A 12,421-nucleotide genomic window follows, 5' to 3' on the forward strand; every position below is an offset into this window, starting at 1 on the left:
CCCTTTCTGCATATTACCAACAAAACCTGGCAGGAAGAGATAGATCAAGATATTCCATTCAAAATAACTATAGAATATAGGAAATATCTCAGAGAGCACACGCAAGGAATCACATGAAAACAGTATCAAACAGAAATATAGACAGACAAAAGAAGCTAGAAAGATTAATTGTTCTTGGTTAAGCTATGTCAGCATAATAAAAGACAATCCTGCCTTAATGAATTTACAGATTCAGTCTCATACTAGTCAAACTACCAAAAATTTACTTTATAGAACTAGAAAAACAATAACAAATTCACCTAGTATACCTAAAGAGGTCAAGAATCTCAAGGGAATAATGAAAAAATAATGAAAAAAGTGGGAAAGCTTAACTCCTGGGAGGAAAATAGTTTTTTTGTTTGTTTGATTTTTCAAATAAAGGCCTCAAGTCAAATATATATATATAAATATAAACCAATACAACTATTCAAACATATAGTTGAAGTATATGAACAGACTAACCATAAGAGAAAAAAGCTCCAAATCATTAACAATGAGAGACATTCAAATTAAAATTGCTCTGAAGTTTTTCTACCGCATAACCATCAGATTAAGAAAGATAACAAAAGGGCTGATGATGAGTGAGATGAGCAGAACCAGAAGAACATTGTACACAGTATCATCAACATTGAGTGTTGATCTACTGTGATGGACTATATTCTTCTCACCAATGCAGTGGTACAGAAGAGTTCCAGGGAACCCATGATGGAAGAGGATCTCCAAATCCAAGAAAAAAAAAAAGAACTATGGAGTATAGATGCTGAATGAACCATACTATTTCTTTTGGTTTTGGTCCTGTTGTTTTTCTATTTTGAGGTTTTTTTGTCATTGCTCTGATTTTTCTCTTATAACATGACTAATGCAGAAATATGTTTAATGTTATTATGTATGTGTGTGTATGTGTATATATATATATATATATATATATATATATATATATAAAACCTATATCAGATTACCTGCTGTCTAGGGGACAGGGGAGGGAGGGGAGGGAGGGAGAAAAATCTGAAATTGGAAAGCTTGTATAAACAAAAGTAGAGAGCCATCTTTACATGTAACAGGAAAAAAAATAAAATACTTTATTAAGAGTAAAAAAAAAAGAAAGATAACAAAAAAGGAAAATGACAGTTTTTGGAGAATCTATGGGAATATTAGGATACTAATACTTTATCAGTAGACTTATGAATTGGTCCAGCCATTATGGAAAGCAAATTGTAATTACACCCTAGAAATCACTAGGCACACCTACTGACCCAGTGATACTTTCCTCATACCCCAAAGAGATAAAAGAAAGAGGAGAAAAGGACCCATAAATTCAACAAATATTTTTAGCAGTTCTTTTTATTTTAACAAAGAAATAGAAACAAATGGGATACCCATCTATTGGGTAATGGCTAAACCAACTATGGTATGCAAAAATAATAGTATATTGTTGTGTCATAAGAAATGATGAAAGGGATGGATCCAGAGAAACCTGGAAGAACTTGTATGAACTCATTCAGAAAGAACAGAGCAGAAGCAAAACAAGAATGGGTTACAATCTTGTAAAGAACAACAACATAAGTCTTAAAAACTATAATCAATGAAATAACCAATTACATCCTCCATTACAAATTATGTTCCCTACCTCTTGGGAAAGAGTTGAAAGAAAGAAAGAAAGAAAGAAAGAAAGAAAGAAAGAAAGAAAGAAAGAAAGAAAGAAAGAAAGAAAGAGAGAAAGAGAAAAAAGTAAAGAGTTCATAAGATTAGTCAGTTTTTTTAAAAAGAAATGAAAGGTGGGGCAGCTAAGTGGCGCAGTGGATAGAGCACCGGCCCTGGAGTCAGGAGTACCTGAGTTCAAATCCGGCCTCAGACACTTAACACTTAACTAGCTGTGTGACCCTGAACAAGTCACTTAACCCTCATTACCCTGCAAAAAAAGAAAAGAAAAGAAAAAGGAAAAGGAAAAGAAAAAGAAAAAGAAAGGAAAATTATTTTTCTTCTGAACCCATTAGAAATACCCCTTGTTTCTATTAGGTTGCTGTGCCCAGGAAGTAGTCATCGCCATCTCTCTAGGATACTATGTGTATAAATGATCTAAAGTAGATGATGTGTTTCAAGGAAGGAAATTTCTTTATATAAACAAGATCTTGGAGGGCATTCATGAAATTAATCCCTCGTGATCATTTGATTATTTTATCATTATCTAATGGTGTTCCTGATCTATAAAGTTCAAGTAATCAGTGTCTTCATGCTTAGAACATGTCAAGGAATCGAGAGACTATTAAAGTTTAAATGGGCCCAATAGATATCAGGACACACTTATGAAGTAAGGGGAGATAAAATTATATAGCAGGAAAGTCAGTTAGGCACAGCTACTACCTGAGCTAGGAGACAGAGATAACTCCAGAGGTCAAGACTATCATTCCAAAAAAAGAAAATCCCCCCGACTCTTAGGAATCTTTCCACACCACACCCCACAAAAGAACTTTCCATCATCAGGTGGTCACCCAATCTATCCTCTATAAAAGTTTTGGTTTTTCTTCTGTTTGGGTTGGAAGATATCCCTAAGCCATATCCTTCCCTTGAGGCTGTCTTTAACTTCCTTTTTGCTTACTTTCTCTAGTGCCAAATAAAAATACCATTTTAATTTTTTTAAAAAAAGGAAAAAATACTGAATTAAAAAGAAAGAGAAGAGAGCAGAAGGTGAGATATGACTTACAGTTAGTAGAGGATCTCAAAGCACAAAGGGGATACTACAAGGGAGAAAGTGTACCTCCTGGATTTAGGGATTCTAGGGCAAAGCCCAAGTTACCCTAGCCTAGTTACAGTTCTTATCAGCACCTTCAAATGAAGGCTACATAGTCTGACTTTGTCTATGTAGCCATACTGCTGCACATCCCAGGAGACTGCCACCACCATATCAATGTTATTAGTTGTCTTAGCAAGGAACGAGGATCACAGAGTCTGCTCATTTGTGTAGGCTGCAGAGAGGTTGCGGTAGCTGGGTTCTTCTCCATTGAGGGTCCTGGTTGGGAACTTCTGAGGTACAGGAATGGCCTCCACTCTTCTCAATCCTAGCATACATCATCATTGTCGCAATTTAAATAGCACCCCAAGGCAATGGCCAACCCTGACTGAGGGATGAAATTACAGACCTTTCGGGGTTACATCATTCAGGACCAAAGGTTAAAGGCTTGCAATTGCAATTGCTGTGACTATAATGCTTTTTAATATTTTATTCTTTTTAAAAATGTGTGCCACAAATCCAGAAAATGCCTACCAAGGTAACTGGGGAAATGACAAAGGGTAATATGGTAAGGAAGTAATCTTTTTTTTTAAAAAATGGAATTCTGCTCATATGGAAAGAACTGAGAAGTCCACAAAGTTCACACATAAGCGTGGAAAACAGGTAGACTAAAATGCATTTTAGGAGCATCTTGAAAGGGATTATGTGATCAATAATAAGTTTTTTCTGATTCAATTCTGTTCAATTGCTGATGAACAATAGGCATGGTCTAAGAGTGAAAAGTTGACAGCAAAAACACGTAACAAATCCTTTTTGCGTTAGTGTTATTGAGAGGTTTAGGAGACTCTAACTCCCAAAGTATCTTTTGAATTGGAAAAATCAAAGACTGGTAAGCAGACAGGATGTTCTAAACATAATTGACAAAGTGGAAATAAATAAATCACCAAGACTCAATGGCAGTCACCCAAGGGACTCAAGGCTGAAACTGTAGAAATGTTGGCCAATATTTGTGACCTGTCTTCATAAACTGTGACGAGAACTGGTCGACCGCCAGCACAACTTCCATTCATAACAGGGTCATTCAGGGAAAAATAATCCAAACTATGTTTATCAAATAATGGGTGTTGAAAGCTATCTATGATAAACTGGACAAGAATCCTGGAAGCACTAGACTACTTCTTAAACACAACAACTCAATTCACTACACTGTGACCAAAAGACCAACAACCTACAGGTTATGTATCAAAGTATTTGTCCTACATCATGTCCTCTCAGAGACCAGTTTTCTGTGCTTTATAATTAGAATCAAAAATGACTTGTTAAGGACCTGCAATATACAAGATTCTGAGACACAAAGATACAATAAGAGGATGCTCAAGATGTTTAAAACAATAACCAATAATACAAGGCAAGACAAGAGAATAATGCAAAGTATCACATAGTACTGAGGAAGAGAGAAAAGGAGGTAGAGCAGACAGACTGAAAAGGCAAAGTAAAGGCAGAGGGAGAGGAGAGAAAGGGTGGTCAAGGAAGATTTATAGAGAAGGTGGGAAGTAAATTGGGCCTGAAGCATGGATAACACCTGGAAAGGCAAAGGTGAGAGGAAAGATACTTCAAGCTAGAGGAATGAGGAAGAATAGACAGAGATGAGAATGTGACTCATATCTGAACAGATCAAGTCTGCCTGGAGCAACAGATTTGTGTGATGATGTATGGAATGAATAGATATATCCATCTGTTCATTCAAAAGACTATATATAGGGTGATGGCCCCAAGAAGACAAAAACAAGACGGACCCTGCTCTCAAAGAGCTTTCTACTCCATTAGAAGAAAACATCATCACACATACCACATATACAAAGTAATTTTGAGAAGGGAGAGAGCACTACATCTGGGAGATCGGGATAGGCATCATGGAGGAGACAGCCCTTAAGTTGGGGCTTGAAAGAAGCTAGTTATTCCTAGAGGCTGAGGAGAGAAAGGAATGCATTTACAGGTATGGGGGACAGCCTGTTTAAAGGAAAAGAGGCTAGAAAAATGAATTTGAAGGTCAAGGAACAGCAAGTAGACTAGTTTGAAACATAGAATGCATAAAGGAGATGTAGAAGAGCAATGTGAAATAAACTTGAAAAGGTAAGCCAGCGTCGACCTGTGAAGAGGCTTACATACCCAGCAGAAGAGTTTGGGGTTTTTATCCTATAGGTAAGAAGGAGCCACTAGAACTTCTTGAGCAGGGTCAAGATAGAGTTCCATAAGTTTACCACCTGTGGCAACTGGGTGATGAAGTAAGAGCCTGGAGTCAGCAAGAACTGAGTTCAAATCTGGCTTCAGTCATTTACTAGCTTTGTGATCCTGGGAAAGTCATTTAACCTTTCTCTGCTTCAGTTTCCTCCTTTGTAAAGTGAGTAATAATAATATCACCTACCTCCTGGGTAGGTTATTGTTAAGATCAAATACAATAATAATTGTAAAGAATGTAACAGCGCCTAACACATAATAGGCACTCTATCAATATTAGCTATAACCAATATTTTGTTCTTGCTCAGTTGTTTCAGTTCTGTCTGACTCTTCACGACTGCATTTGGGGTTTTCTTGGTAAAGATACTGGAATGGTTTGTCATTTCCCTCTCCAGCTGATTTTACAGATGAGGAAACTGAGACAAACAGAGGTAAGTGACTTGCTCAGGGTCATACAGCTAGGAAGTGTCTGAAGCCACATTTGAACTCAGGTCTTCCTGACTCCAGGTTCTCTATCCACTACACCACCCAGCTGTCCCATTATTAATATTGCCACTAAGTAAAGTAGTACTGCCTTTTATTTGGCATGAAACAAGTGTGAGTAAAGATAGGCAGGAAAAAAAGCACTGCAGGGGCAGCTAGGTGGCGCAGCAGATAGAGCACCGGCCCTGGATTCAGGAGGACCTGAGTTCAAATCCGGCCTCAGACACTTGACACGTACTAGCTGTGTGACCCTGGATAAGTCACTTAACCCCAACTGCCTCACCAAAAAGAAAGAAAGAAAGGAAGAAAGGAAGAAAGAAAGGAAGGAAGGAAGGAAGGAAGGAAGGAAGGAAGGAAGGAAGGAAGGAAGGAAGGAAGGAAGGAAGGAAGGAAGGAAGGAAGGAAGGAAGGAAGGAAGGAAGGAAGGAAGGAAGGAAGGAAGGAAGGAAGGAAGGAAGGAAGGAAGGAAGGAAGAAGAAGAAAGAAAGAAAGAAAGAAAGAAAGAAAGAAAGAAAGAAAGAAAGAAAGAAAGAAAGAAAGAAAGAAAGAAAGAAAGAAAGAAAGAAAGAAAGAAAGAAAGAAAGAAAGAAAGGAAGAAAAAAGAAAAAAAGCACTTCATTTCCAGTTTTGCATAGAATAGGAGAAAGGGTATAAGATAGGATGCAAAAGTAAGATGAGCCTGAATGGCAGCAGATCTGGAATGCAGGGAAAAAAAAAAAGATCTTAAGAATTTTACTGAGTAGGTAACAAGGGAGCCCTGAAAAGGTTTTGAGCAAAAGAAGAACATGATCAAATATGCATGCCTAAGGAAGCATGTGAATGAGGATTTGAAGGGCAGAGTTTTAAGACTTAGTAGGAAAGACCTACTAAGAAGTAACTGCAACTATCAAGAGGGAAGATATGAGAATCTAGACTAGGGTGTGAATGAGAGGAATAAAGAGGAGGAAACAGAGAGCAGAAATGACTGCATCAATCTTTGCAGTGCAAGAGAGACAGAATGGTTTCATGGGTACAAAGCCAGCCCAGGCGTCAGAAGACACAGGTGTAAGATCTGACTCTTAAATGTATGGACTATGTGATCCTAGGCAACTTACTTAACTTCTCAATGCCCAAAACAAATTGGTAGAGGAGTTTCCTCCCTGGAGGGCAGCGGTGTGGGGAGAGAATTAGGAGAGAGAATAATTTCCCTTCACCAATGAAGCCATAAGTCCAGTCCAAAAAATAAACAAACAAAAAGAGCAGGCTTACAATTAAACAGGAAAGCTTTTGACTACTATATGTATGAGCCATACAACATAGCAGCATCACTGAGGGATAGTGTCTTCAATAAATTTTCATGGTTCTCAAGAAGTCTCTACTTAATGCTTTATATGCCACAACCACTTAGTTACTGCTTTTGAGGAGGAATTTCTCTTTGAACCCCTTACTAACTTTATTTGGGGGGGGGGGGAGATATGAGGGTTAAGTGACTTGCCCAGGGTCACACAGCTAGTAAGCATCAAGTGTCTGGGGCCAGATTTGAACTCAGGTCCTCCTGAATCCAGGGCCAGTGTTTTATCTACTCCCCTTATTAACTTTAAAACCAATTCCAGAGACTTGGCCATCTAGCCCCCATAGTAATAACTTGGTGTGATCTCCATCATCTTTTGGAAAATGGCTTACTTATCTGTAGCCTTGGTTCTCTGAAGTCACTTCATCCCCTCTCTAACCTCAAGATTACCCTCCTAACCCCTTTACTTTTCTCCTATCTCTCCCAGAACCGAGATCAGGTGCTGCCTTCTAGAAGATGATTTCTCTTAGGAACTACAAGAAAGAAGAGAAATCTGGCAAGCACTGCAAATGATGATTTGAAGGGCAGAGTGTAAAGACATAGCAGACAGAGTGGAAAGTAACTTAGTTACTAAAAAAGTAACTGCAATAGTCCAAAAGGGGAGAAATGAGTATCTATATTAGGGCGTGGATGAAAGGAATAGAGAGAAGGGAACAAACAGAGGAAGTGATTGCATCAATTTTTGCAATGCAAAAGCAATGTGGTATAGTGGGTAAAAAGATAGCCAATGTGACAGAATATCTATCTGAGTTTAAGGTAAGAGGACCCACTGAAGGGCTATGATGCCATGGCTAAGAGCTGACAGTCTCAGTAGATCTGCCCTCCATCAAATGGACCATCTTCAGTTTCTAAGCCAAGCAGTACCAAGGGAGCTGGACTCTCTTCATAAGCCCATACCTCTTACATCTATCTCCAGTATCTGGTGTTGCCAGAAAAGATACCTAGCGAAATTGAAATAGATCTAACAAATTTATCAGAGAGAATATAGGCCACCATTTGGTGGATTGGTGGAAACCATCCAGCCTGTCAAAAGTCAGTTGAGTCTTCATGATCCCACTGGCTATAATAACACAACACTTGGAAAGTACTTTTCACATTGAAAGTACTTTCTCTTAGTAACAAAGCAGCTAAAGGGTGGACAAGTGTGGGAGAAACAGGAGAGGCCAGGGGATTACATATCTAGATTTTTACTCCAGAATGCTTCAAAATTGATACATGCCACTTGGGGGCTTGGACTTTAACTACTTACTAGAGATGAAGGAATGGAAGTAACTTATCTTTGGTTTGAAGTTCTCAGGACTTACCATCTTGAGTGTTCTTGGAAAGGATTTGCGTCTTTAGCTCCTCCAGGCTAATTTCTAGGTACTTGCAGATTTCCTCTTGGCTATAAGGTTCAGAATGGAAGACTTCTTCCACTAGCAGCAGCACTTCCTCCAGACTTAATCCTAGTTTGATCTGTACTTCCTCCAAGCACAAGGCTTTGTTCCATTCCAGGCCTTTGTACTTAGCCAGGAACTGCAAATTTAAATCAAAACAATGATCAATTTCTATTCAGACATCAACAGGCCATGTTTTAATTAGCTAAATTCAACATTAAGATGAATTTCTTTCCGCTCAACCTACCCAAGCTCTCCACCATTGCTCAGAAATACAGAGTGGGTGCAGATGTTTGGAATTTCCCATTCTTATATGACAGATGTTCAAAGACCAGAAAAATTAAGTCTTTGTCCTTCAAAAAGAACACTAATCTCTTATTGATGCTATGCCTGTCCCTCCTTTCCCACAGGGCTACTTCCATGGACAGTTTTAATCCCTAGTCAGATGAGTTATCCTTACTACACCCCGCCTCTATAACACTCACAGAAAACTATTTCAATCTTAAATGATCTGCATCTGAGGGAGTCATGTCATCAATGACCTGGTTAGGACTTCTCCTATTCACTAAATGTCACTTGGAAGGTAGCTAATGAAAACCTCATTGGGGAATTCACACACAAAAAAATCTCATTCAACTGGTAAAGCTGTGTTTTCCCTTCCCTTTGAGAGAGTATCCTAAGTTAAGCAGGTACCAAATCCTTGAGACCAACAGGAACTTGTTGGAAGGATTTTTTTAGGGACCTCCAAACTAGGTTATGTCTCTCTCTTTCTACCCTCTCTTCCTAATCCACTGTGGTTTATTCCACTGGCCCCTGCATGGGCCCTCTAAAAGGAGCTGGCACTCAAAACAGGAGAGAACACTTGAGTCTAGACAGTATCTTTCCTCTAGTCCTAGGAATACAGACTAGGACTAGTCAAGCTTCATTTCCTGGGTCCGAGATATGACAAGGGCAGAGATTAAACAGTGAGAAAAAAAATAAGGAAGGAGAAAGGAGAAAACTCCATAAGCAAATGTGCAATTGATTTACTCTACTGCAACACCAGTTATTAGATTTTCCTTATTCTGTGAAGGAAGCAGGGTGTACCAAAAGAGCTTTGTATTTTGGTTAGGACCATTAATTTCAGGGAAACATTAATAACAAACACTTTTATTCAATGATACTCTTAAAAACCTCAGATTGTACATTTGAAAAGACTTAATGCTTTTAAAGATGACCTGGGAAACCAGACAATAGTGTCCTTTGTTTAACACATTTTACAGTTCATTTTACATCCATTTTTAAAGCACAGAAATAAATCTAAGCCTTATTCTAAATGACTTTGTTTTTTTTTCCCCTGCAACTCTTCTAAATCTGGCTTAAGGATCTAATGTTTAGAATGATAATAGCTGATATTCATATAGCATAATCATTTGCATAGTGCCTCCCGGTAGGCTGTGTGAACTCCTCCAGAGTACAGATTGTCTTTTACTTTTCTTTTTATATCCCCAGTACCTAGCACAATGCCTGGGACATGGTAGAGTTTAATACATATTAACTGATTGATTGACACTCTAAGGTTTATAATGCACTTTGCATACGCTACCTCCTTCAATTCTCAGAAGAATTTAACTAAGCATCATCATTGCAAGCATCATCACTCCCATTTTACAGATAGGGAAAAGGAGGGTCAGAGGACTTAACTGACTTGCTCAAAGATATTGTTCAACCAATCAATCAACAAGCATTTATTAAGTACTTAATTGTATGGTAGGGACTATGCTAAGTGCTGGAGATCTACACTTTAGCTGTGTAAGTTAAACAGCTAAGCCTTGGGTACAAGAATTATTATTTAAACATCAGAGATGGAGAAATTGAGTCACAGAAAACAAATAATTTGTCTTAAGCACATGACTATTAAGTGGCTGAGCTCAGCTTTGAACTCACATCTTCCATGTTCAAGTTCAATGCTTTTTCTTTACCATACAGGCCCTTATGACAGGTGCTATTTAGGTACTAGGCTGACAGTCCCAAAGACTAATGGCCTCTCCCAATATAATCCCCAAACCCAACAAAGGGAAGCAGTGGATTCCAACTCAATCTATCCACATAAGCTCATGCCACAGTTTAAACCTTAGAAATAGTTTTGTCAGGTATTTAAGTTTGGAAATAACCATGAAGAAGCAAGGGAAAGCATTAGAGAATATTGGAGTGAACCTTGCCAAGAAATTTAAGCCTTGTTTGTTCAAACATGTCAGAAATTATATCTTAGTCCTGACGCTCGTCATTATCCAACACCCAAGTCCCAATTCCTAGTCCCAGAAGTCATATTTCCCCAGACACCCTCTCCAGGGTAACAGAGCCCATAGCATCTGGGTATGTAAGATGCAAGGAAAATGGCTCCAGGGCTCAGTTTTCAAAAGCTAGCCTCTCCTTTCCTATGTGTGATTGATCTCCACGCAGAGGCACTGACTTACAGAATTTCACATTCAATCCAACTACATCTGCAATTTGCTAATGGTTAGCCCAATTGTCCACTTAGCTTTCATCTGGAAGGTCCACACAGCCAATTTGGTGTGCATTTCAATTACCGATGAAATCTACCACATGCACTCAACATCGACTGTAATTTCCTATGAGCAGCTGAGCAGCACACAATTCAAGGAGTAGAACCGGGAAACCCACTTGAGACCCTTTGAAATTTGGCTCTGGAGACAGTAAGATGATTTACAGATGAGGGAAGCAAGTAAGATTGCTGTTTTTCAAGGACAAAGCATCAGTGAGGGAGTTTGCCACTTGTGGGTCCAGTGCTACAACTGATTTCTTCTAAATCCCTCTCCACTCAGCATTTGGATAAAGGAAGAAAGAAAACACTCTTTTCCTAATAGTATGGATAAGCTGCCAACATTTAGCACCAATGTTATGTGGCATGATGATTCAATTCCAGCCTCAGACACCTACTAGCTGTGTGACCCTGAGCAAGTCATCTTCCTTTTCTGAGATTCAGAATTTCTTTATCTGTAAAATGAAGAAGTTGGCATTGATAGCCTCTAAAGCTCCATCCGGCTCTAAATCTGACCCTAAGATTTAAAGCCAGAAAGGACCTTAAAGGTCACTGTGCCCAATCTTCTTATTTGCGAGAGGAAAATTGAGGTCAAGAAAGGTTAAGTGACTTGCCCATGGTCAGACACTTAGCTAGTGTCTGAGGTAAGTCTTCCTTGTTCCAAGTCAGAGTGTCCTATCCACTAATTAATTTCTTAGTTGTTCAGTCCTTCAGTCACATCTGAAGACTTAGGACTCCATGGACCATATCATACCAGCCCTGTGTATCTTTCACTTTCTCTCAAAGTCTGTCCAACCTCACGTTCGTTATTTTCATGACACTATCTACCCATCTCTGCTGTCCCCTTTTCCTTTTGCCTTCAATCTTTCCCAACACCAGGGTCTTTTCCAATGAGTCCTGTCTTCTCATCATGTGACTAAAGTATTTAAGTTTCATCTTCATTGTTTGACCTTCCAATGAATAGCCTGAATTAATTTCTATAGGAATTGACTGATCTGATATCCTTGCTTTCCAAGGGATTCTCAAAAGTCTTCTCAAGCACCACAATTTGAAAGCATCGATCCTGTAGCACTCAGCTTTCCTTATAGCCCAACTCTCACAACCATATATTGCTACTGGAAAAACCATAGCTTTCACTATATGGACCTCTGTCAGCGAGGTGATGTTTGCTTTTTATAATGCTGTCCAGATTTGCCATAGCTTTCCTTTCAAGGAGCAAGTGTTTTTTTAATTTCATGGCTAAAGTCACTGACTACAATGATCTTTGAGCCCAAGAGTATTAAATCTGAAACTGCTTCCATTTCTTCATCCTCTATTTGCCAGGAAGTGAACGGACCAGTTGCCAAGATCTTAGGGTTTTTTTATTCATCCAGGCATTTCACATGATATACTCTGCATATAAGTTAAATAAATAAGGTGACAATTTACAGCCTTGTCATACTCCTTTTTCAATCTTAAACCAATCAGTTATTTCATGTTAGGTTCTAACTTTGTTCCTCGGTCCACATGCATGTTCCTCAGGAAATAGTAAGATGATCTGGTACTCCCATCCTCCTTGAGGACCTGTAACATTTTGTTGTGACCCACACAGTCAAATGCTTCAATGAAGCAGAAGTAGATGGGTTTTTTTTTCCCTGGAACTCCCCTGCTTTCTCCAAAATCCAGTGAAATGATGGCCATTTGGT

The 12,421-nt window shown here is 38.8% G+C and overlaps 1 protein-coding gene across 3 annotated transcripts in view; it reads right to left on the reverse strand.

Moving 5' to 3' along the window:
- GALK2 (galactokinase 2) overlaps window positions 1-12,421 on the reverse strand; it is a 176,786-nt gene that overhangs the window by 36,485 nt on the left and 127,880 nt on the right. For all 3 annotated transcript variants that reach the window (XM_043982034.1, XM_043982032.1, XM_043982033.1), the window contains one exon: window positions 8,123-8,333. In XM_043982034.1, the coding sequence (XP_043837969.1) occupies window positions 8,123-8,333 (211 nt within the window). The remainder of the gene's footprint in view (window positions 1-8,122; window positions 8,334-12,421) is intronic.

This window comes from Dromiciops gliroides, chromosome 2, assembly GCF_019393635.1.
Source record: "Dromiciops gliroides isolate mDroGli1 chromosome 2, mDroGli1.pri, whole genome shotgun sequence".
Classification (NCBI taxonomy): domain Eukaryota; kingdom Metazoa; phylum Chordata; class Mammalia; order Microbiotheria; family Microbiotheriidae; genus Dromiciops; species Dromiciops gliroides.